Raw genomic sequence first — 23,170 nt, forward strand, 5'->3', positions numbered from 1 at the left:
CCCTTTCAGGCAGCACGTTCCAGATCACAACAACTCGCTGCGTAAAAACAATTCTCCTCCTCTCCCCCTCTGGTTCTTTTACCAATTATTTTCAATCTGTGTCCTCTGGTTACCGACCCTCCTGACACTGGAAACACTTTCTCCTTATTTACTCCAACAAAACCCTTCATAATTTCTCTCTATTAAAATCCTTCATTATTTTGAACACCTCTAGTTAAAAGCTTTTTCCAAGAACACATTCCCTTTAAATGCAGTACATTTCGATTCGTGTGCGTCATCTTAATATACAAATTCAAGTTTGCAAAACGCGTTTGTCCCCGCATTAAATAACAGGCAGCGAGAGAAGTGAGCGAGTTGGTTGGAGTTTGCACTGGTTGCTTGTGGAGGTGGGTGTCTGGGCAATGGGAGGAGTCTGGGCTGCAGACAGGTAGAGAGTCCGGGACTCAGTCACCGGCTCCAGGGCGATGGAAGGCAGGGAGAGCGGCAGCGCTGCCGGGGTCAGTGGCAAGCGCAAGAACCTGGGCTTCTTCAAACCCAGGCTGTACATCCTGGAGCGGCGCCGCACCGACACCATCATCGCAGAGAGTGTGACAGCGGCGGAGGAGGAGAAGAGCAGCAACCTGCGGAGGAGCCAGTCTGACCGCACCGAGTACAGCCACAAACTGAAAGGTGAGAGGGGGGAGAGAGGAGAGGAGAGGGGGGGGGGAAGGAAGGGGGCAGGAGAGAGAGAGGGAAGGAGGCAGGAGAGAGAGAGAGAGAGGGAAGGAGGCAGGAGAGAGAGAGAGAGAGGGAAGGGGAGAGAGCGAGAGAGGGAAGGAGGGAGAGCAAGAGAGGGAAGGAGAGAGAGCGAGAGAGGGAAGGAGAGCGAGAGAGGGAAGGGGAGAGAGCGAGAGAGGGAAGGAGAGCGAGAGAGGGAAGGAGAGAGAGCGAGAGAGGGAAGGGGAGAGAGCGAGAGAGGGAAGGAGAGCGAGAGAGGGAAGGAGAGAGAGCGAGAGAGGGAAGGAGAGAGAGCGAGAGAGGGAAGGAGAGCGAGAGGGAAGGAGAGCGAGAGCGGGAAGGAGAGAGAGGGAAGGAGAGAGAGGGAAGGAGATAGGAGAAAGAAAGAGAGGGAAGGAGGGAGCGAGAAGGGGAAGGAGAGAGAGCGAGAGAGGGAAGGAGAGCGAGAGGGAAGGAGAGCGCGAGAGGGAAGGAGAGCGAGAGGGAAGGAGAGCGAGAGGGAAGGAGAGCGAGAGAGGGAAGGAGAGAGGGAAGGAGAGAGAGGGAAGGAGATAGGAGAAAGAAAGAGAGGGAAGGAGGGAGCGAGACGGAGGAAGCAGAGAGAGGGAAGGAGATAGGAGAAAGAAAGAGAGGGAAGGAGGGAGCGAGACGGAGGAAGGAGAGAGAGGGAAGGAGGTAGGAGAAAAAGAGAGGGAAGGAGGAAAGAGAAAGAGAGAGGAGGAAGGAGAGAGAGAGGGGAGTGGAGGGGGAGAGAGGAAAAGAGGAAGGAGAGGGCGAGGGAAGGAGGAAGAAGAGAGAGAGGGAAGGAGGAAGAAGAGAGAGAGGGGTGGAGGAAGAAGAGAGAGAGGGAAGGAGGAAGAAGAGAGAGGGAAGGAGGAAGAAGAGAGAGAGGGAAGGAGGAAGAAGAGAGAGGGAAGGGGTGAGGAGAGGGAGGAAGGAGAGAGGGAAGGGGAGAGGAGAGGGAGGAAGGAGAGAGGGGAGGGGGGAGAGAGGGAAGGGCGAATGAGGTAGAAAGGGAAGGAGGAAGGAGCGAGAGTGACGGGGAGAGGGAAGGGGAGAGGGAGATTGAGGGAGGAAGAAGAGGGGGGGAAGGAGAGAGAAATGGAGGGGAGAGAGGGAAGGAGGTTAGGAGAAGGAGAGAGGGAGGGACAGAGGAGCGAGACAGAAGGGGAGAGGGAGGGAGAGTGGGAAGGAGAAAAGGGAGGGAGTGATGGGGAGAGAGGTAGAGGGAGAGAAGGGGAGAGGGAGGGGAAGGGAGGGAAGCGAGTAGGGGGAGAATCAACAAAACACTCCCAACAGGCTCTCCTTCAGGTTTCAAATGTCAGCTTGGCTCAGTTGGTAGTACTCTTCGCCTCTGAGTGTCAAGGTCATGGGTTGTAGGTCAAGCCTCGGATTTGTGCCCTTGATCTAGGCTGACACTATGAGAGGGAGGGCCTGAACTGACCCCAGACGCTGGGGGTAATATTCAACTTCCCCACCTAGAACCACTGGCTCGCCGTTTAGAGAACCCGCCTGATTCTTGTGACATTGACATCAACGGAGAGAAAGTCGGGGGGATTGTACAGCGGGGCGATGAGCTCCGCCGGTTATTGCCCAGGTGGAGATATTAAAACCAACTCCGGCTGTCTTTTGCATGAGACGTAGTGAAGTACAGGGCTGGGTAAAACCGCTGTGGAATATCCTAACTCGCACCAAGTCCCGTTCACCCATCAGCCCTGTGCTCGCGGACCTACATCGGCTCCTGGTCCAGCAATGCCTCGATTTTAAAATTCTCATCCTAATTTTCAAATCCCTCCATGGCTTTGCCCCTCCCTATCTCTGTAGCCTCCTCCAGCCCCACAACCCCCCGAAATCTCTGCGTTCCTCCAATTCTGGCCTCTTGCGCATCCCCGATTGTCATCACTCCCCCATTGGCGGCCGTGCCTTCAGCTGCCTGGGCCCTAAGCTCTGCAATTCCCTCCCTAAACCTCTCCATCCCTCGCTCCTCCTTTAAGACGCTCCTTCAAACCGACCTCTTTGACCAATTTTGTGGCCACCTGTCCTAATATCTCTTTATGTGGCTCGGTGTCAAACTTGTGGCTGACAATCGCTGCTGTGAAGCACCTTGGGATGTTTTACTACGTTAAAGGCGCTATATAAATACAAGTTGGTGTTGTCTGTCGTCCTGGTCCCTGTTACGGCGAGACACCCCTGTCCCTCTGTTTAAAGCGGATATATAAGGGCTCCCACGGCACTGCTGAAGAACAGGGAGTTCGATGAGTTTCCTGGCCAACATTCCTTAACATGCCAAAAACAACACAGATTAGCTGGTCATGACTCTTGTGTGTTTGTGGGGTCTTGGTGATTGCATTGCAGAAATAATTCTTTGGTTATGAAGTTCTCGAGATGTAACGAGGCAGTATATAAATGCAAGTTGTTTCTTTCAAAAATATAAATTTGAATTTATGTTATTGAAAAGATGCTCTTTAGTAAAAGTGCAGTCGACAGCCATTGTTGGGTTCATTGGGCCTTCCCTTCAATGTACAAGGATCTCTTGAAGGCAGGACAGCAATCGCATTTATTAATGGCCATTGTCGTTGTGTTTAACCTTAAACTTGAGTTTTGAAAACCTCAAATCATTTCTTAAAAACTATTTGGTGCTGAAATTCGGGAAGTGGTTTAAGGCTCAGGCTCGTAGTCCCTGGGTTACGGTTACTCTTGACTGCGTGTGCCTCACCTACGCTACGTATTCCTGTCTGAACGTCGAGGGTTTCAATGCCGCCCTCCAGTAGTGACATGAAGCCCTACCTCTGAGCTGTAACCAGCCTTTAAGGTAGTTTTCAATTATTTATTGCATCCAGTCATTTTTTTTTCTCTCTCTCGAGTTAGCTGTCAGCTGGATCTCTACAAGTGTGAGGAATGGTGATCCTGTGTAGCCAGGTTACCAACAGGCGCAACAGAGGATTAAGCATGAGCTCATTCCCCCGATGAGTCATTGTGTAATCAGAGCCTAGCCTTGGCTCAGGTACATCCCATATCATATGCATATTCTGAGCAACCTGAGCCAACAGGTGCATAGCTGAGCACATGATGTAATGTGTTAACAGTTCCCAGTGAACAGGTGAGTACTGCATTCTCCAAAAGCCAAAAGACACCTGACTTGGGAGGAAACAGCAAAACCCAGGACTTAATCCACAGGCAGTACCGAAATGTTATGATAATAAAGTGCGGCAATTATTCAGCATATTCTAAATACACTTTCTAGGTGGTCGCTCAGGTCATTTATTTTTTAAGAGAGTTGGTTGCTAAGTTTTAAACTTAAGTACCTTTTTCATTTATAACTTTTTATTCTTAATCATATGAATGCAAGAGGTGTTTGCGTTAGGAATCACTTCGGGTAAAGCAAAAAACCAACCCGCCATGAACCAATGCACAGAACAACCAAAGTACCTGCAGTACCTGCTAGTCAAGGTGACCTCTGTAAGTGCTCTGCTTTCCAGCTGCCGTTCAGAGGGTGTATATTGCGATCTGTCGCGTGCTGGGCAGGCGATCCCTGCGGGGAGCACAGAATCAACCTGATAAAATACAAGAAGTGGGGCTTTTCCAAAACTTGTTACAACAAAATCAAACTAGACTACATTACAACAACAAGTTGCATTTATATAGCGCCTTTAACGTAGTAAAACATCTCACAGGAGCGACCATCAAACAGATCTGACTCCGAGCGACATATAAGGAGATATTTTGGACAGGTGACCAAAAGCTTGGTCAAAGAGGTCGGTTTTAAGGAGCGTCTTAAAGGAGGAGAGAGAGGCAGAGCGGTTTAGGGAGGGAATTCCAGAGCTTGGGGTCCAGGCAGCTGAAGGCACGGCCGCCAATGCTGGAACGATGGAAATCGGGGATGCGCAAGGGGCCAGAATTAGAGGAGCGCAGAGATCTCGGAGGGTTGTAGGGCTGGAGGAGATTACAGAGATATGGAGGGCCGAGGCCATGGAGGGATTTGGAAAAAACTGGATGGGAATTTTAAAATTGAGGCGTTGCCGGACTGTGAGCCAATGTAGGTCAGCGAGCACAGCGGGTGGGTGACTGGTGACCGGGACTTGGTGTGAGTTGGGATACGGGCAGCAGCGTTATGGATGAGCTCACGTTTTTGGAGGGTGGAAGCTGGGAGGCCGGCCAGGAGAACATTGGAATAGTTGAGTCTGGAGATAACAAAGGCATTGATGAAGGTTTTAGCAGCAGAGCAGCAAAGGCAGGGGTGGAGACAGGTGATGTTACAGAGGTGGAAGTAGGCAGTCTTGGAGAGGGTCTGGGATCTACTGTAATCACTGAGATTGTATTAGATCCAGGGTCTATAGAAAAATGTTAGCGAAGCTATGGTCATTGCAATAAAAACAAAGCATGACCCTTCCAGTATTGACCTGTGTCTGAAGACTATCAGACTACTGGAGCAATCGTGTCAGCTGTGGCTCAGTTGTTAGCAGGTTGTGGGTTCAAGTCCCACTCCAGATACTTGAGCACAAAAGTCTAGGCTGCCACTCCAGTGCAGTACTGAGGGAGTGCTGCACTGTCGGAGGTGCCGTCTTTCAGATGAGACATTAAACTGGCAACACCTGCCCTCTCGGCTGGGTGTAAGAGATCCCACGGCCACTATTTTGAAGAAGAGCAGGGGAGTTCTCCCCGGTGTCCTGGGGCCAATATTTATCCCTCAATCAACATCACTAAAAACAGATGGCCTGATCATTATCATTTTGCTGTCTGTGGGAGCTTGCTGTGCGCAGATTGGCTGCTGCGTTTCCTACATTACAACAGTGACTACACTTCAAAAAGTACTTCATTGGCTGTAAAGCGCTTTGGGATGTCTGGTGGTCGTGAAAGGCGCTATAGAAATGCAAGTCTTTCTTTCAGTGAACCAGACTGTAAATGTCATAATCAAGGTCCATGGTTATTTGGTTTTCATGGGAAAATGGGGGAAGTCCCAGAATTAAATTTTGCAAAACTCCAGATTCCCAAGTGATAATATTGGAATTTGACTTATTCGGTCAGTGGAAGACTGATGGTCTTGATCGTGGCTCCTGTCCGACGTATTCAGTCTTCAACCAGTAGGCTTTAGTCTATCTAGAATTTAGGCCAGAAGTAACTTTCAACTCGAACAAACTGTCACCTTGCAACTGCAATGACTCACAACTGATGCGTATGGTGTGTAACTTGTTCCCCACATAATGCTGGGTGCCAACCCTGCCAAACCCAGATATCCCAGAGGGAGAGATGAATGGCCCATGGTCATCATGGACTCGATCAGAGCTGTCACCTGTGGAGCCTTATGATTCAACAAGTTGGTTTGTGCCTGCACTTCCCCCCCCGCCCCGCCCCGCCCCGCCCCTGGCTCCTTCATTCTTGGCTGTCTAGCCAAGATCTGGCAGAACGTACCAAAGTGACGTAAGCAGCTTGGATCCAATTCAAGCCTACAGCCTCCTGACTGGGAGACGGGTACATTAACCTCTTCAGACACGATATATATCGATATTAACTCGCCCCACAACGGGTAGGAGCGGGTCGGGATGGGGCGGGGGCGGTTTTAAATGGGCATGAAATGCGACCCTAACCCTGTTGTCGTTTTCACGGCGGCAAATATCGGGCCGTGCCTCCTTGACTGAACCTTAGGCCACCTGTCGTCCTATCTCCTTCTGTAGCTCAGTGGCACCTTTTGTTTGATAATCGCTCCTGTGCAGCGCCTTGGGACGTTTTACTACATTAAAGGCGCTAGGTAAATGCAAGTTGTTTAAAGGTGCTTTACTACATTAAAGGTGCTTTATATGAAGATATTTTACCACATTAAAGGCATGTTATGTAAAGGCATCTTGCTGTTGTCATTAAATTGAAAATAAAGCCCAATTGCTGAGGTTTAGGAATTAAGTTCCTCCTGCTACTCCAGAAACTGATTCCCCCACCCTGAAAACTCCGCGTGTGGATGATAATTCCCCAATAAACCGTCATTAACTAAAGATGGCCCTTTCCTACATAAGGATTTAAATTATTTTTAAAAAATCTACTTGAGATGGGTGCCCATTGCCAATAACATACACATGTAACTTAACAGCATAGAGTGTGAATCAGGACCATTTGTAAATCAAATATTTCTCTGAGCAGGAGTGTATTTTCAGTTGTGATTCCCCTATGAGTGACAGCTGTGGCTCAGTTGATAGCACTCTCTCTCTCTCTCTCTCGCCTCTGAGTCAGAAGGTCGTGGGTTCGAGTCCCACTCCAGAGACTTGAGCAGATAATCCAGGCTGACACTCCCAGTGCAGTGCTGAGGGAGCGCCGCACTGTCGGAGGTGCCGCCTTTCAGATGAGACGTTAACCCGAGGCCCCGTCTGCTCTCTCAGGTGGAACGTAAAAGATCCCGCGGCACTATTTCGAAGAAGAGCAGGGGAGTTCTCCCTGGTTCCTGGGGCCAATATTTGCCCCTCAATCAACATCACACAAAAAAAACGATTATCGGGTCATTGTCTCATTGCTGCTTGTGGGAGCTTGCTGTGTGTAATTTGGCTGCCGCGTTTCCTACATTACAACAGTGACTCCACTTCAAAAAGTACTTCATTGGCTGTAAAGCCCTTTGCGACGTCCAGAGGTTGTGAAAGGCGCTATATAAATGCAAGTCTGTCTTTTTTTAATTAACATCATTAAAAGTCTTTCCCCACTCAAAGTAACCAGTTGAAAAGCAAAGTAGTCTATTAAACACATGGGAACGGACTAAATTACCAGGCTAAACTGCTTTAATAACAGCCAGATGGATTTGTGAGGTGCAGCGGATAAGTTAGGTAAACAAGAACTAACTGGAAGCCTAGGTCTAATAGTTCTCAATAACACCATTGTAAAGCATGCCTACATCGAAGGAAGACAATCTCCAATTACTGGATTACTAACTGTAACCAGTGGCAGTGTTCAAAGTCCTGTGGACAAATAAATACTTCAATTCTGGTCCTAGTTCATTTCATTAGTGGTGTCATCGCACCAACGCTCTTCTCGATCTTCCTTGCTGCAATGCTCCATCTCACCCTCAGTAAGCTCCCCACTGGAGTGGAGCTAATTTACAGAACAAACGGGAAACTGTTCAACCTCCGTCGCCTTCAGTCCAAATCCAAGGTCGTCCCATCCTTTGTCGCCGAACTACAGTATGCAGACGGCGCTTGCGTCTGCGCTCACTCGGAGGTCAAATTCCAAACCATCGTCAACACCTTTACCGAAGCATATGAGAGCATAGGCCTTACACTAAACATCCGTAAGACAAAGGTCCTCTACCAACCTGCCCCCACCACACAGTACTGCCCTCCGATTATCAAAATCCACGACAAGGCCTGGACAACGTGGACCATTTTCCATACCTCAGGAGCCTACTGTCAACAAGGGCAGACGACGAAGTCCAACACCGCCTTCAGTGTGCCAGTGCAGCCTTCAGTTGCCTGAGGAAGAGAGTGTTTGAAGACCAGGACCTCAAACCCGGCACTAAGCTCATGGTCTACAAAGCAGCAGTGATACCCGCCCTGCTGTATGCCTCAGAGACATGGACCATGTACAGCAGGCACCTCAAAGCACGGGAGAGGTACCGCCAACACTGCCTCCGCAAGTTCCTGCAAATCCATTGGCAGGATAGGCGCACCAACGTCAGTGTTCTTGCTCAGGCCAACATCCCCAGCATCGAAGCTTTGACCACGCTCAATCAGCTCCGATGGACGGGTCACATTGTCCGCATGCCCGATACGAGACTCCCAAAACAAGCGCTCTACTCGGAGCTCCGGCACGGCAAGAGAGCCCCAGGTGGGCAGAGGAAACGCTTCAAGGACACCCTCAAAGCCTCCTTGAAAAAGTGTAACATCCCCACTGACACCTGGGAATCCCTGGCCCAAGACCGCACAAAGTGGAGGAGAAGCATCCGGGAAGGCGCCGAACACCTCGAGTCTCTTCGCCGGGAGCAAGCGGAAGCCAAGCGCAGGCAGCGCAAGGAGCGCACGTCAACCCAAGCACCCCACCCACCCGCCCCTTCAACCACCGTCTGCCCCACCTGTGACAGAGACTGTAGGTCCCGCATTGGACTCATCAGTCACCTGCGAACTCATTTTTAATGTGGAAGCAAGTCATCCTCGGTTCCGAGGAACTGCCGAAGAAGAAGAGAATCTGTTGGTTCTGAGACATGTGTTTGCAATCAGACTTGCCCCGAGTCATTAAACGCTATTTACGCAATGGGAGGGAAGACTTGCATTTCTACAGCATCTTTCATGACCTCAGGAGGTCCCAAAGCGCTTCACAGCCAATGAAGTACTTTCTGTAGTGTCAGCACTGTTGTCATGTAGGGAACGCGGCAGCCAATGTGTGCACAGCAAGCTCCCACAAGCAGCAATGAATTGAATGACCACAGAACCTGTTTTAGTGAAATTGGTTGAGGGATAAATATTCGACCAGGACACCGGGGAGAACTCCGCTGCTCTTCTTCGAAATAGTGGCAGGCGTTTTTATTTTACCTCCACCTGAGAGAGCAGACGGGGCCTCGGTATAATATCTCATCTGAAAGATGCCACCTCTGACAGTGCAGTGCCCCCTCAGTACTGCCCCTCCAACAGTGCAGCGCTCCCTCAGTACTGTCCCTCTGACAGTGCAGTGCTCCCTCAGTACTGTCCCTCTGACAGTGCAGCGATCCCTCAGTACTGCCCCTCCGACAGTACAGCGCTCCCTCAGTACTGCCCCTCTGACAGTGCAGCGGTCCCTCAGTACTGTCCCTCTGACAGTGCAGTGCTCCCTCAGTACTGCCCCTCCGACAGTACAGCGCTCCCTCAGTACTGTCCCTCTGACAGTGCAGCGGTCCCTCAGTACTGCCCCTCCGAAAGTGCAGCGCTCCCTCAGTACTGTCCCTCTGACAGTGCAGCGGTCCCTCAGTACTGTCCCTCTGACAGTGCAGCGCTCCCTCAGTATAGCCCCTCCAACAGTGCAACGCTCCCTCAGTACTGCCCCCCGACAGTGTCGTGCTCCCTCAGTACTGCCCCTCCAACAGTGCAGCGCTCCCTCAGTACAGCCCCTCTGCCGGTGCTGCACTCCCTCAGAACTGCCCCTCTGACAGTGCAGCGCTCCCTCGGTACTGCCTCTCTGACAGTTTCATGCTCCCTCAGTACTGCCCCTCCGACAGTGTCATGCTCCCTCAGTACTGTCCCTCTGACGGTGCAGCGCTCCCTCAGTACTGCCCCTCCAACAGTGCAGCGCTCCCTCAGTACTGCCCCTCCAACAGTGCAGCGCTCCCTCAGTACTGCCCCTCCTACAGTGCAGCACTCCCTCAGTACTGCCCCTCCGACAGTGCGGCGCTCCCTCAGTACTGCCCCTCCGACAGTGTCATGCTCCCTCAGTACTGCCCCTCCGACAGTGCAGCACTCCCTCAGTACTGCCCCTCCGACAGTGCAGCGCTCCCTCAGTACTGCCTCTCTGACAGTGCAGCACTCCCTCAGTACTGCCCCTCCGACAGTGCAGTGCTCCCTCAGTACTGCAGCGAAGAGCCAGCTTAGATTATATGCCCAAGTCTCTGGAGTGGGACTCTGAACCCACAGTCTTCTTGCTTAGAGGTGAGAGTGCTGCCCACTGAGCAACGCTGACATCCAATTGTAGCCAAAGAACAGGAAAAGACAATTTCCTAGTTAATTAATTTGACTTCAATCCATCGGTTGAGCAGGGAGGGTAAACTTCCCACTTCTGTGTTCGTGCCAGGGAGCCTGGCCCGTAGGCAGTGCACAGCAGAACATTGCCTGGGCTCAGCTGGCTAGTCTGTTACATAGGAACAGGAGGAGGCCATTCAGCCCCTTGAGCCCATTACATAGGAACAGGAGGAGGCCATTCAGCCCCTCGAGCCCATTACATAGGAACAGGAGGAGGCCATTCGACCCCTTGAGCCTATTACATAGGAATAGGAGGAGGCCATTCAGCCCCTTGAGCCCATTACTTAGGAACAGGAGGAGGCCATTCAGCCCCTCGAGCCCATTACATAGGAACAGGAGGAGGCCATTCAGCCCCTTGAGCCCATTACATAGGAACAGGAGGAGGCCATTCAGCCCCTTGAGCCCATTACATAGGAACAGGAGGAGGTCATTCAGCCCCTTGAGCCCATTACATAGGAACAGGAGTAGGCCATTCAGACCCTCGAGTTTGTTACATAGGAACAGGAGGAGGCCATTCAGCTCCTCAAGCCTGTTACATAGGATCAGGAGTACGCTATTCAGTCCCTCGAGCCTGTTAAGAGGAGGCCATTCAGGCCATTAAGCCTGTTGCATAGTAACAAGAGGTGGCCATTCAGCCCCTCGTGCCCGTTATATAGCAACAGGAGGAGGCCATTCAGCTCCTCGAGCCTGTTATGTAGGATCAGGAGGAGGCCATTCAGCCCCTCGAGCCTGTAAAGAGGAGGCCATTCAGCCCATCGAGCCTGTTGCATAGTAGCAGGAGGAGGCCATTCAGCCCCTCAAGCCTGTTACACAGGAACAGGAGGAGGCCATTCAGCCCCTCAAGCCTGTTACACAGGAACAGGAGGAGGCCATTCAGCCCCTTGAGCCTGTTCCGACATTCAATATGATCATGATCGTGTGTACCTCATCTCCATTCACCTGCCTTGGGTCCGTAACCCTCTATACCCTTACCCAACAAACAATCTATCAATCTCAGTTTTGAAATGATCAATTGACCCCCCAGGAGAGAGAGTTCCATAATTCCACTCCCCTTTGTGTGAGGAAGTGCTTCCTGACATCACCCCTGAACGGCCTGGCTCTAATTTTAAGGTTCTGCCCCCTTGTTCTGGACTCCTCCCCCCAACAGAGGAAATAGTTTCTCTCTATCTACCCTACCAGAAGGCGCACAGAAGTGGAGAATGTACCGAGATCGCCTCACGCTTGGGAGCAATGATGGTGAATCAGTGAAGCGACAGCAAAGCCCTGTAATTGGTTGTGATGCACTGAGATTTGAATGTTTGAAGGTAATTCTTTGAGGACTGCAACGCTGCCATGTGCGACCTTTTTACTTCTGGGGCAAAGATCAGATAAATCGTAGCACGATCCCCTGCCCCCACTCTACAGAAATGGGTTTCAGATTTGTACATAGTTTAAAATGATGATCAGTCTCGAAGAGCTTCATGACGAATGCCTGTTGTTGTGTAGGCTACTGACTGAGGCTGTTATGCTGGGCGAAGGTTTTAAATGCAATCTCAACAATTGTGGCTGCAATCTTGCAAGCATTGCTTGAACACATGGTCTCTGTGCAAAACAGGAGGCTTTAATCACTGTTCAGTATGAGTGCTTTCAATAATCCGGTGTTTAGGTCTTGGCTCTCTTGCTCCCAGCCCCCAGCTATTGAGCAGATGATGGATGCACCCCCAGAATGTCACTGTACAGCCGAGCCTAATCCTCTCCTCGCCCATTAGCAGCAGGGATTATTGGATTGCAATCGGGAGTGGGAATACCGGTTTATTTTCCCTTTGCTTGGCTCAGAGTGTTACTGAGTGTCCGCCTTGTCTCAGTGCGTAGCGCTCGCCCCTTCTCAGTCGGAAGGTTTTGTTCGATGGTCGCTCCTGTGAAGACACCTTGGGGCATTTTACTACGTTAAAGTCGCTGTATAAATGCAAGTTGTTGTTAAACTTCCATTCCAGTGGCTTGTGCGCATAATCTAGGCTAACACCTCAATGCGGTACTGAGGGAGTGCTGCACTGTCAAAGGTGTCGTCTTTCAGATGAACCATTGAAAGCGAGTTCCCATCTGCAACGTGTCCCATCTGCAACGTTCCCCCTAAGTGGCGCAGCCGCACAGCTTTCGACAGGTCCCGCGCAGCCCGCGACTGGCTTTTCCAATGTGAAATTTTGCGCTCACACGAAACTTTGAGTGGGCCACGCAGCTCGTTAAAGGGACCGCGCACCCAAATTTAAAATGAGGAGGAACATTGCCCGTCTGCCATCTCCGGAGTATGTAAAAGATCCCGTGATGGCAGTATTTGAAGAAGAGCAAGGGAGTTCTTCTGGCCAACATTTATCCCTCAACCAACATCACTAAAAATGCCACTGTTTTCTTTTATCTCATTGCTGCTTGTGGGAGCTTGCTGTGCGCGAATTGGCCCTCACATTTGCCTACAAAACAACAGTGACTACACTTTCAAAAGTGTTTAATTGGCTGTGAATTGCTTTGGGACGTCGTGAGGTCATGAAAAAGTGTTGTCTAAATGCAGGTCCTTTTCTAAAGTTGGCCATCAAAACTAATTATATTGGGCTGTATATTCCGATGCCTACGGGTGGGTACGAGCTGTGTACACACCCGTAGGGACATCGGAAATGCCGGTTTCAGGCATGCGCTGAAACCGCCATGTCCGATCTGTCAAGAATGCTCTTGACAGACCCTCCACCTGCCCTGGAGAAGGGCCTCTGCGGGGGGAGAGTTCCGCTTTCTGGAGAACCTCCGCCCGCAGAAAACCCTTAGAAATCTTATGCCTGGTAAACAACAGTGACTACACTTTCAAAAGTGTTTAATTGGCTGTGAAGTGCTTTGGAACGTCGTGAGGTCATGAAAAAGTGTTGTCTAAATGCAGGTACTTTTCCAAAGTTGGACATCAAAACCAATTTAAAACAGAAATAGACAGTTTCTTAGAAGTAAAGGGAATTAGGGGTTACGGGGAGCGGGCAGGAAATTGGACATGAGTCTAGGTTTGGAATGGTCATGGCCCTGTGGGTAGCGGAGTGGGCCCAGGGGCCGTGTAGCCTGGTTTTGCTCCTACTTCTTGTGTTCTAATTATGTGTTAGATTTCAGGAGATGGTTCTATTGCTGTTCCTGGCTGGGGTGGAGATCACCTTTTACAGAAGGTAAGTACTGTAGAAAATATAGGGACAGAGTGATCTCCTGGACGAGTTTCGATCGCCTAGATGGGTCGGAGAGGAATTTCCCAGATTTTTTCTCCCAAATTGGCCATTGGGTCTTTTATCTGGTTTTTCGCCTCTCCTGGGAGATCACATGGGTTCGGGTGGGATGGAGAGTGATAGAAGATTTGAGGTTAGGATCAGATCAGCCATGATCTTATTGAATGGTGGAGCAGACTCGAGGGGCCGATTGGCCTACTCCTGCTCCTATTTCTTATGTTCTTATTATAATGGGCCATATATTCCGATCCCTACCAGCATAAGATTTGAAAAAAAGTATAGAAATTTTTTTTTTTTTTCACTCATTTATCATTTAAAAATACTTTTAAAAAAGGTAAGTTTATTTTTAGCCCCGTAAAAAACTTTAATTATTTTATTCAAAAAATTAACTTTTGTTTAAAATATTTAATTTATTGTAATTTCAATTAATTTTTAAAATGTGATTTTTTTTTTACATTTTATTTAATGTTTTGATGTGTTTTTGGGATGATCTCCATTCATATATTTGTCAGGTCTATCTGTCAAGTGTATGAAGGGAGATTCCCTTCTTTGATTGGCTCCCCATGGCCCACGTGATCCCAGGGACGCTTGCGAACCGCCTGCGCCTCGGGGATACCTGGGCCCTCTGCGCATTTCGAGTGTGGAGAAGCCCAGGAACGGAAGTGTCCGGACCTCGGGAGAACCTCAGGTAAGTCCATAGATTTGTTCCAGATCGTAGGCCTCCACACGCGGGAAGCTTCCGATCGGAAAATACGGGCCATTGTCTCTCCTTCCTCACCACTCCGACTTCCTTGTCTGTAGAGCTAACCAGATAAACTGACTGGTACTTCCTTGAAGCCTTTTGTTGTCATGTACAATGCGTAGCCGGGAATGGAGTCCCTTTAATTTTCAGGGAGGTGTGTCCAATTTCCAGCGTTGCAAAATCTAGCTACCACCTGCGCCCTGTCATTGTTCTGGAATGCAGTTATTTCCAAGTGTTTTGAAGTACATGTTATATAGGGTTTGTGGTTGCATATATTATAAGTCACTAATGTCATTGAGACTAGTGAGACAGAGACTTTAACACCGTTTAAAAGAGAATTGGATCAGCATTTGAAAAGGAGGAATATAAAAGGACATGGGGGAAGGGTAGAGAAATGGGATTGGAGCAAATTACTCTTGGTGAAGAGCTGGCAACAACAACGTGCATTTATACAGCACGTTTTACGTCCACCTGAGAGAGCAGAGGAGGCTCAGTTTAACATCACATCCGAAAGACTGCACCTCCGACAGTGCAGTGCTCCCTCATTACAGCCTCTCTGACAGTGTAGCGTTCCCTCAGTGCTGCCCCTCCGACAGTGCGGCGCTACCTCAGTACTGCCCCTCTGACAGTGCAGCACTCCCTCAGTACTGCCCCTCCGACAGTGCAGCACGCCCTCAGTACTGCCCCTCCGACAGTGCAGCACTCCCTCAGTACTGCCCCTCCGACAGTGCGGCGCTCCCTCAGTACTGCCACTCCGACAGTGCAGTGCTCCCTCAGTACTGCCCCTCCGACAGTGCGGCGCTCCCTCAGTACTGCCCCTCCAACAGTGCGGCACTCCCTCAGTACTACCCCTCCGACAGTGCAGCACTCCCTCAGTACTGCACGAGGAGTGTCAGCCTGGATTACGTGCTCAAGCTGAAATAGTGTTTTTCACTGACTGTTTCATCAGTAACAAATTAAAACCTAGTTGTTTTGTTAAACAAAATCTTTATTATAAGGAAGTGTTCTCCAGTAGGATGAATATTTTTTGCCATTAGATTACCGTACACCTCTCAGTAACCTAACAGCATATAACCTGTATGATGTGCATTAAACAGGAAACTAATCATCGAACTTGAATTTTTAATGACAGAGGTATAGGGAAAGTATCTTTTATCTTAAATCCCACTCCAGAGATCTGAGCATGTAATCAAGGCTGACACTCCAGTGCAGTGCTGAGGGAGCGTTGCACTGTCGGAGGGGCAGTACTGAGGGAGCGCTGCACTGTCGGAGGGGCAGTACTGAGGGAGCGCTGCACTGTCGGAGGGGCAGTACTGAGGGAGCGCTACACTGTCAGAAGGGCAGTACTGAGGGAGCGCTACACTGTCAGAAGGGCAGTACTGAGGGAGCGCTGCACTGTTGGAGGGGCAGTACTGAGGGAGCGCTGCACTGTCTGAGGGGCAGTACTGAGGGAGCGCTACACTGTCGGAGGGGCAGTACTGAGGGAGCGCTGCACTGTCGGAGGGGCAGTACTGAGGGAGCGTTGCACTGTCGGAGGGGCAGTACTGACGGAGTGCTGTACTGTCGGAGGTGGCGTCTTTCAGATCTCTCTGTCCACCCTCTCAGGTGGACATAAAAGATCCCACGGCCATTATTTTGAAGAAGAGCAGGGGGCTTCTCCCCGGTATCCTGGGCTAATATTTATCCCTCATGCGACGTCACTAATAACTAGATGATCTGGCCATTATCACATTAGCTGCTTATGGGAGCTTGCTGTGTGCAAATTGGCTGCCGCGTTTCCCTACATTACAACAGTGACCACACTTGGGGGAAAAAAATTATTTAATCGGCTATAAAGCGCTTTGGGGAAATCCTGATGTCGTGCAAGGCGCTATCTAAATGCAAATTTATCAAGGGGCAATTAGGGATGGGCAATAAATGCTGGCCTTGCCAATGACTCCCACATCCCTGGAACGAATATTTAAAAAATCTTTCTTTCTTTGCTGTTACAATTGTCAAATCCAACAAAGATCTCACGAGAGCAACTTTCCTGTCGTAGCTTCATTCCTCACTGGCGGTCCTTCGCCGTCCCTGCTGCTCGTGGCTTTTTTTAACCAGAGCCCAGCTATCTTAAAAAAAACTGCTGGAAAATTTGTCGCAGAATCCCCCCCCCCCCCCCCCCGAGGAAAATGCGTTAATTGAATCAACACGAGCTGCACATCTCAAACGCCGAGGAAAGGATTATAGGGATGATTCCCGAGTCCGGCACTGCCGGCAGGGAGCAGCACTCGACGGGAGTGTGGGCCGGTGATCTGGGGCTGTGACGTTGTAGCCCCGTCTCCACCCAGCGCTCGCTTTCAGTGCGACTATTACTCGCTGGACGCTCAGAATCGCCCCTTCGGACCGGAATGTTCCGTCACTTTCAGCTGGTTGCCGAGTGGTTTCGTGACCACTTGCGTTTACCACGAACATCTGAGTAGACGATCAGGATGTGCCCGGTGTTTTGTGTGCATATTATTTGCATGTATTTGTTAATCTTACCCAACTTCCCAGAGCCGGAGAACAACATGGACTTGGAAACAAAGGTTACGCAATGAGCTTATTCCGGCTTTGCTATGATCTAATGTTGTGTAAAATTCTTAGAAGGATGGTTACCCGTGAAGAACTGCGAATTCACACAAGCTCTTTAGAAACAGGAGGTTAGCTGTAGGTGGAAGAGATGCTTAAGGCAGACTGCTGATGCAGTCAGGGTCCAATTGCAATCAGGCAGACATTAAACCTTCTTCCCTGCTGGTTGATGTTTCAAATTGACCTTGAAAGTGAAGAACTATATTGGTGTTTGGGGAAATTGGGATAGCGCAGCTTATTTACACGCTGTCCATCGCTGGGACCTGGGTTACTATCCAGCTGAGACTGATGGGATTAAAATTCTCTCCCTCTCTCTCTCACTGTCTCTCTTCCTTTCTCTCTCCTCTCTCTCTCTTTCTCTCTGTCTCTGTCTCTCTCCCTCTCTCTCTCTTTCTCTCTCTCTCTCTGTCTCACTGTCTCTCTCCTCTCTCTCCCTTTCTCTCTCCTCTCTCTCCCTTTCTCTCTCCTCTCTCTCTCTTGTCTAAGTGTCAGCCGTGGCTCTGTGGGCAGTGCTCTTCCCCTCTGAACCACCTGGTTGTCGGTTCAAGCCCCACTCTGAGACATGAGCATGCAATCTGGGCCAGCACCTCGGTGCAGTACTGAGGGAGTGCTACACTGTCTAAAGTGCTTGTTTTTTGAATGAGATGTTTAGATTATTTTTTTTTTAAATCCCCTTGCACTGTTTAAGGTAGAATGGGGCAGTTCTCCTGATCTCAGGGATCGGTGCTAGGACCCCAGCTATTCACAATATATATAAATGATCTAGACGAGGGAACTAGATGTAATATCTCCAAGTTTGCAGACGACACAAAGCTGGGTGGGCGTGTGTGCTGTGAGGAGGATGCAGAGAAACTCCAGGATGATTTGGACAGGTTGGGTGATTGGGCAGATGCAGTATAATGTGGATAAATGCGAGGTTATCCACTTCGGTGGCAAAAACAGGAAGACAGATTATTATCTGAACGGCAATAGATTGGGAAAAGGGGAAGTGCGACGAGACCTGGGTGTCCTTGTGCATCAGTCGCTGAAGCTATGCATGCAGGTGCAGCAGGCGGTTAAGAAGGCAAATGGTATGTTGGCCTTCGTAGCGAGAGGATTTGAGTACAGGAGCAAGGATGTCTTGCTGCAGTTGTACAGGGCCTTGGTGAGACCACACCTTGAGTATTGTGTGCAGTTTTGGTCGCCTTACCTGAGGAAGGATGTTCTTGCCATGGAGGGAGTGCAGCGAAGATTCACCAGACTGATACCTGGGATGGCAGGAATGATGTATGAGGAGAGATTGGGTCGATTAGGCTTATATTCGCTAGAGTTTAGAAGAATGAGAGGGGATGTCACTGAAACTTATAAAATTCTAACAGGACTAGGCGACTAGATGCAGGAAGGATGTTCCCGATGGTGGGGGAGTCCAGAACTAGGGGTCACAGTCTAAGGATAAGGGGTAAGCCATTTAGGACTGAGATGAGGAATTTACTCACCCAGAGAGTGGTGAACCTGTGGAATTCTCTGCCACACAAGGCAGTTGAAGCCAATTCATTAAATATATTCAAGAAGGAGTTGGATATATTTCTTGAGGCTAAAGGGATCAAGGGATATGGGGAGAAAGTAGGGACAGGGTACTGAATTTGGATGATCAGCCATGATTTCATTGAATGGCGGAGCAGGCTCGAGGGGCCGAATGGCCTACTCCTGCTCCTATCTTCTATGTTTCTATGTTTCTCCAGATGCCCTGGCTAACATTTATCCTTCAACCAATAGCACTAAGATTAGCTGGTCATTTCTCTCGCTGGTGTTTGTGGGACCTTGCTGTGCACAAATAGGCTGCAGCGTATGCCTGTGTAACATCCTGAGGATGGGAAAGACATTGTATAAAAGCAAGTTCGTTCTCTCTTTAATGACCTTGAGGGTCCTACATGAAATGTATTTGGACAGCCTCAAACATAAGAACATAAGAAATAGGAGCAGGAGTCAGCCATTCGGCCCCTTGAGTCTGCTCCACCATTCAATATGATCGGCTGATCTTCGACCACTTTCCCGCCCTATCCCCATATCCCTTGATTCCCTTAATATTCAAAAATCTATCGATCTCTGTCTTGAATATACTCAACGACTGAGCCTCCACAGCCCTCTGGGGTAGAGAATTCCAAAGATTCACCACCCTCTGAGTGAAGAAAATCCTCCTCATCTCAGTCCTAAATGGCCGACCCCTTATCCTGAGACTGTGACCCCTGGTTCTAGACTCTCCAACCAGGGGAAACAACCTCTCAGCATCGACCCTATCAAGACCTATAAGAATTTTGTACGTTTCAACGAGATCACCTCATTCTTCTAAACACTGGGGAATATAGGCCCATTCTCTACAGTCTCTCCTTATAGGCTGACCCTCTCATCCCAGGAACCAGTCTAGTGAGCCTTCGTTGCACCCCCTCTAAGGCAAATATATTCTTCCTTAGGCAAGGAGACCAAAACTGTGCACAAAAAGTCTTTTAGGGCACCTGAAGAAACTACACGAGTGCTGGGACCCTTGTGGGTGGAAGGGGTCTATGGGGAGAGGAGTGGGGGCCATGAGGGGAAGCCTGAAGATAACCTACAGGCAAGTTCTTTTACATCCTTAAAACCTCCCCCTCCCCCGCACCCCGTCTTCTAATAGGGAAATCTTTGGGCCTCAGAAACTTCCGACCTCTGCCCTCCAGCTTAAGGCTCTGATGCCTGGAAGCCCGAGAATCCCAAAGAATTTCCTCAAATTTATGCCGGCACTGGGCCCTTTTAGGGAATGGGCCTGCATTGGGAGCAGGCAGTGCCCGTGGGCCATGCCATTTGCCTGGGACAGGAAATACCCAGTGGGTTCAAGCCCCACTCCAGAGACCGGAGCGCAAAAATCTAGGCTGACACTCCAGTGCAGTACTGAGGGAGTGCTACACTGTCGGAGGTGCCGTCTTTTGGATGAGACATTAAACCTCTCAGGTGGATGTAAAAGATCCCACGGCCACTATTTTGAAGAAGAGCAGGGGGAGTTCTCCCCGGTGTCCTGGGGCTAATATTTATTCCTCAATCAACATCACTAAAATAGATGATCTGGTCATTATCATGTTGCTGTTTGTGGGAGCTTGCTGTGCGTAAATTGGCTGCCGCGTTTCCTACATGACAACAGTGACTACTTTTCAAAAAGTATTTAATTAGCTTTGAAATGCTTTGGGACATCTCTCAGACGCACTGCTCTCGTCCAGTGTTGGGGTTGGCACTGGGTAGGGGGGTTGGCGCTGGGGGGGTGGGGGAAGAAAACTAGTCCCTTGTTAGTTTTTTTAAAAATCAGCAGCAACTTTTACAGTGCCGCACTACTGCTTGTTGTATAATTTTACTGGAATGACACCACAAAACCCAACTGGGACTTTGTATCTGTTTTCTACCTCCTCGCCCCATCGAAGTGTCATCAGAAGACTGGCTGGCGTGACAACGCATCCTCATTTGGTGAGTCGCGCTTGTTGGGTTAGGCTAAGTGAGGGCATCGATGGAGAAAGGAGAAGCTACCAATGAATTAGAAAGCAGAACAGCATTGAAACAGAAACAATAGCATACTGTCTGGTGAGCTGGTCTGTTTAACTGGTTGGATCACTCTTCAAAGGCTGGTGTTGAAATATCACAGCCGCGCATTAAGACATTTTACGGTGATATTTTACTCTCTTGAGTAAACTATATTGGGCCGGATATTCCGATCCCTACGGGTGAGTACACGCTGTGTACCCACCCGTAGGGACATCGGAAATGGCGGTTTCAGGTATGTGCTGCGCATGCGCTGGAAACCGGCATTTCCGATCTGTCAAGAAAGCTCTCGACAGATCCTTCGGCTGCCCTGGAGCAGGGCCTCTGCGGGCGGAGAGTTTGCTTTTTGGAGACCCTCTGCCCGCAGAAAACACTTACAGATCTTGCACCTGGTAAAAGCCTGTGTAAGGCCTGCTTTTATCAGGATAAGAGTTGAAAAAAGTTATATAAAAAATTTTTTTCCACTGATTTATCATTTAAAAATACTTTTAAAAAAAATGTAAGTTTATTTTTAGCCCTGTAAAAAACTTTAATTATTTTTTGAAAAATTTAAAGTTTTGTTTAAAATAGTTAATTTATTGTACTGTACTTTCAAGTCATTTTACAAATGTAAAGTTTTTTTAAAATTATTTAAAGTTTTACTATGTTTTTGGGGGCGATCTCCATTCATATATTTGACAGGTCTTCCTGTCAAGTGTATGAATGGAGATTCCCTTCTGTGATTGGCTCCCCATGGCCCACGTGATCCCAGGGACGCTGCGAACTACCTGCGACTCTGGGATACCTGGGCCCTGCGCACCGGCAGTTTGGGGAGGCCCAGCACCGGAACTCTGCGCCTCCCGGGAGCCCGCAGGTAAGGGCACAGATTTTTCCAGATCGCAGCCCTCTGCATGCGGGAGGCCTGCGATCGGAATATCTGGGCCATTGTCTGCACATGGTGGCACCGCAAGGCCCGGCCAGAATGGAGATGGTTGTGTAATGTCCCCCCCCACCTCAAATCACGCCTGGAGTGAGGTCACCTCTCATTCTTCTAAACTCCAGAGAACTGCTGCGAGTGACTGGGATTGATTTTCCACACATCATAACTATCCTCCACTCACTGCATTTTGCTGGAGAATATCGCCTTGCTGTACCCGGGAGACTCTGTTTGCTGTAGTTAATGAGTGAATTAAAACCACAAGTCCCGTCCCTACCTCTAACTCAACAACAATTTGCATTTATATAACGCCTTTAACACAATAAAACATTCCAAGGCGCTTCACAGGAGCGCAATCAAACAAAATTTGACACTGAGCCACATGAGATATTGGGGCAGGTGACGGTCAAAGAGGTCGGTTTTAAGGAGCGTCTTAAAGGTGGAGAGAGAGGTAGAGTGTGGAGAGGTTTAGGGAGGGAATTCCAGAGCTTAGGGCCCAGGCAACAGACGGCACGGCCACCAATGGAGGAGCGATGGAAGTCGGTGATGCTCAAGAGGCCAGAATTGGAGGAGCGCAGAGATCTCGGGGGGTTGTAGGGCTGGAGGAGGTTACAGAGATAGGGAGGGGCGAGGCCGTGGAGGGGTTTGAAAACAGGGATGAGAATTTTAAAATCGAGGCGTTGCGTGACCGGGAGCCAATGTAGGTCGGTGAGCGCAGGGGTGATAGGTGAACGGGACCCGGTGCGAGTTAGGACACGGGGCAGCATTGGCTGACACAATGTAGTTTGTGTAATATTTAATTTAAAATAAACAGAACAGCGGCAGCAGAGGCTCAGGAATATCAGGCATCATCCCATCCCATCAATATTCACTCTGCAACTATGATGAAAAAGGAGATCACTAGGAATTCCCCTGGCGATTCTCCCGATCAGCCGCCATAACTTCGGCAGAATCCCGTTTACACGGTGCATCTGAGATTTCCACCGATCTTCCACCGAGACAGTCTGGAGAATCGCCAAGGGAATTTCCCGAGGTCATGAATAAACATGGGGTAAAACCAATCGCCTTCCCTCCATGGCCTTGCCCCGTCCTGGTTATCTCCTCCTGCCTCATGTCTTTGCGAGGAACTCTGCTTCTCTAACATGTAAAGGCCTTAGAGAGGGTGCAGAGGAGGTTTACCAGGATGTTGCCAGGGATGAGGGACTTCAGTTATGAGGAGAGGTTGGAAAAGTTAGGACAGTTCTGTTGCGTATGTACCTTTAAGAGAGAACTGCTTTTATACTGTAGTACCGGCAGTGACCACACCTGTATATAAAGCCATAGCAGGCTTCTGTACTTTCAGTTTCCAGCATACCCTCTGTTCAGTAAACACCTGTTATTACCGTTCTCCTGCAGTCCGTGTGTTATTGATACGCGGACACTACAGTGGCGACGAGCAGGTTCGAACTCACCTGCAGTACTGCATCACCTCACGGGGATCCATCCCTGAAAAGAAGCTTCTTGGAGGTCGAAGCCACAGCAACGGGCGTCGACCGTGGGCAACCGCCCAGTGATCCATCGGAGTTCAGTGAATCGCAGGGGAAGCTGTGGAGAGCTGGGCTTGGTTCTCCAGTCAAGGTGTTCCAGCAAATCGTGCTGGTAGCAGGTAGTGCGCTGACCCTTTCGGACTGCGGCGGGCTTGAGCTCGATCGAGCGGCTCTGCAAGGGGGCCGTGCAGCGTCGTCGGGAAGGAAAAGAGAGAGAGAGGGTGGAG

The 23,170-nt window shown here is 49.6% G+C and overlaps 1 protein-coding gene across 1 annotated transcript in view; it reads left to right on the top strand.

Annotated features, from left to right (window-relative positions):
* The first annotated feature begins 353 nt into the window (after positions 1 to 353).
* Positions 354 to 23,170, top strand: part of arhgef38 (Rho guanine nucleotide exchange factor (GEF) 38) — a 114,302-nt gene continuing 91,485 nt past the window's right edge. Inside the window, exon 1 of the mRNA XM_086006115.1 lies at positions 354 to 669. Coding sequence (XP_085862241.1) covers positions 465 to 669 — 205 coding nt within the window. The 5' untranslated portion in view covers positions 354 to 464. The remainder of the gene's footprint in view (positions 670 to 23,170) is intronic.

The sequence above is a fragment of the Somniosus microcephalus genome, chromosome 2 (genome assembly GCF_052327205.1).
Source record: "Somniosus microcephalus isolate GS21.2 chromosome 2, FLI_Smic_1.0, whole genome shotgun sequence".
Classification (NCBI taxonomy): domain Eukaryota; kingdom Metazoa; phylum Chordata; class Chondrichthyes; order Squaliformes; family Somniosidae; genus Somniosus; species Somniosus microcephalus.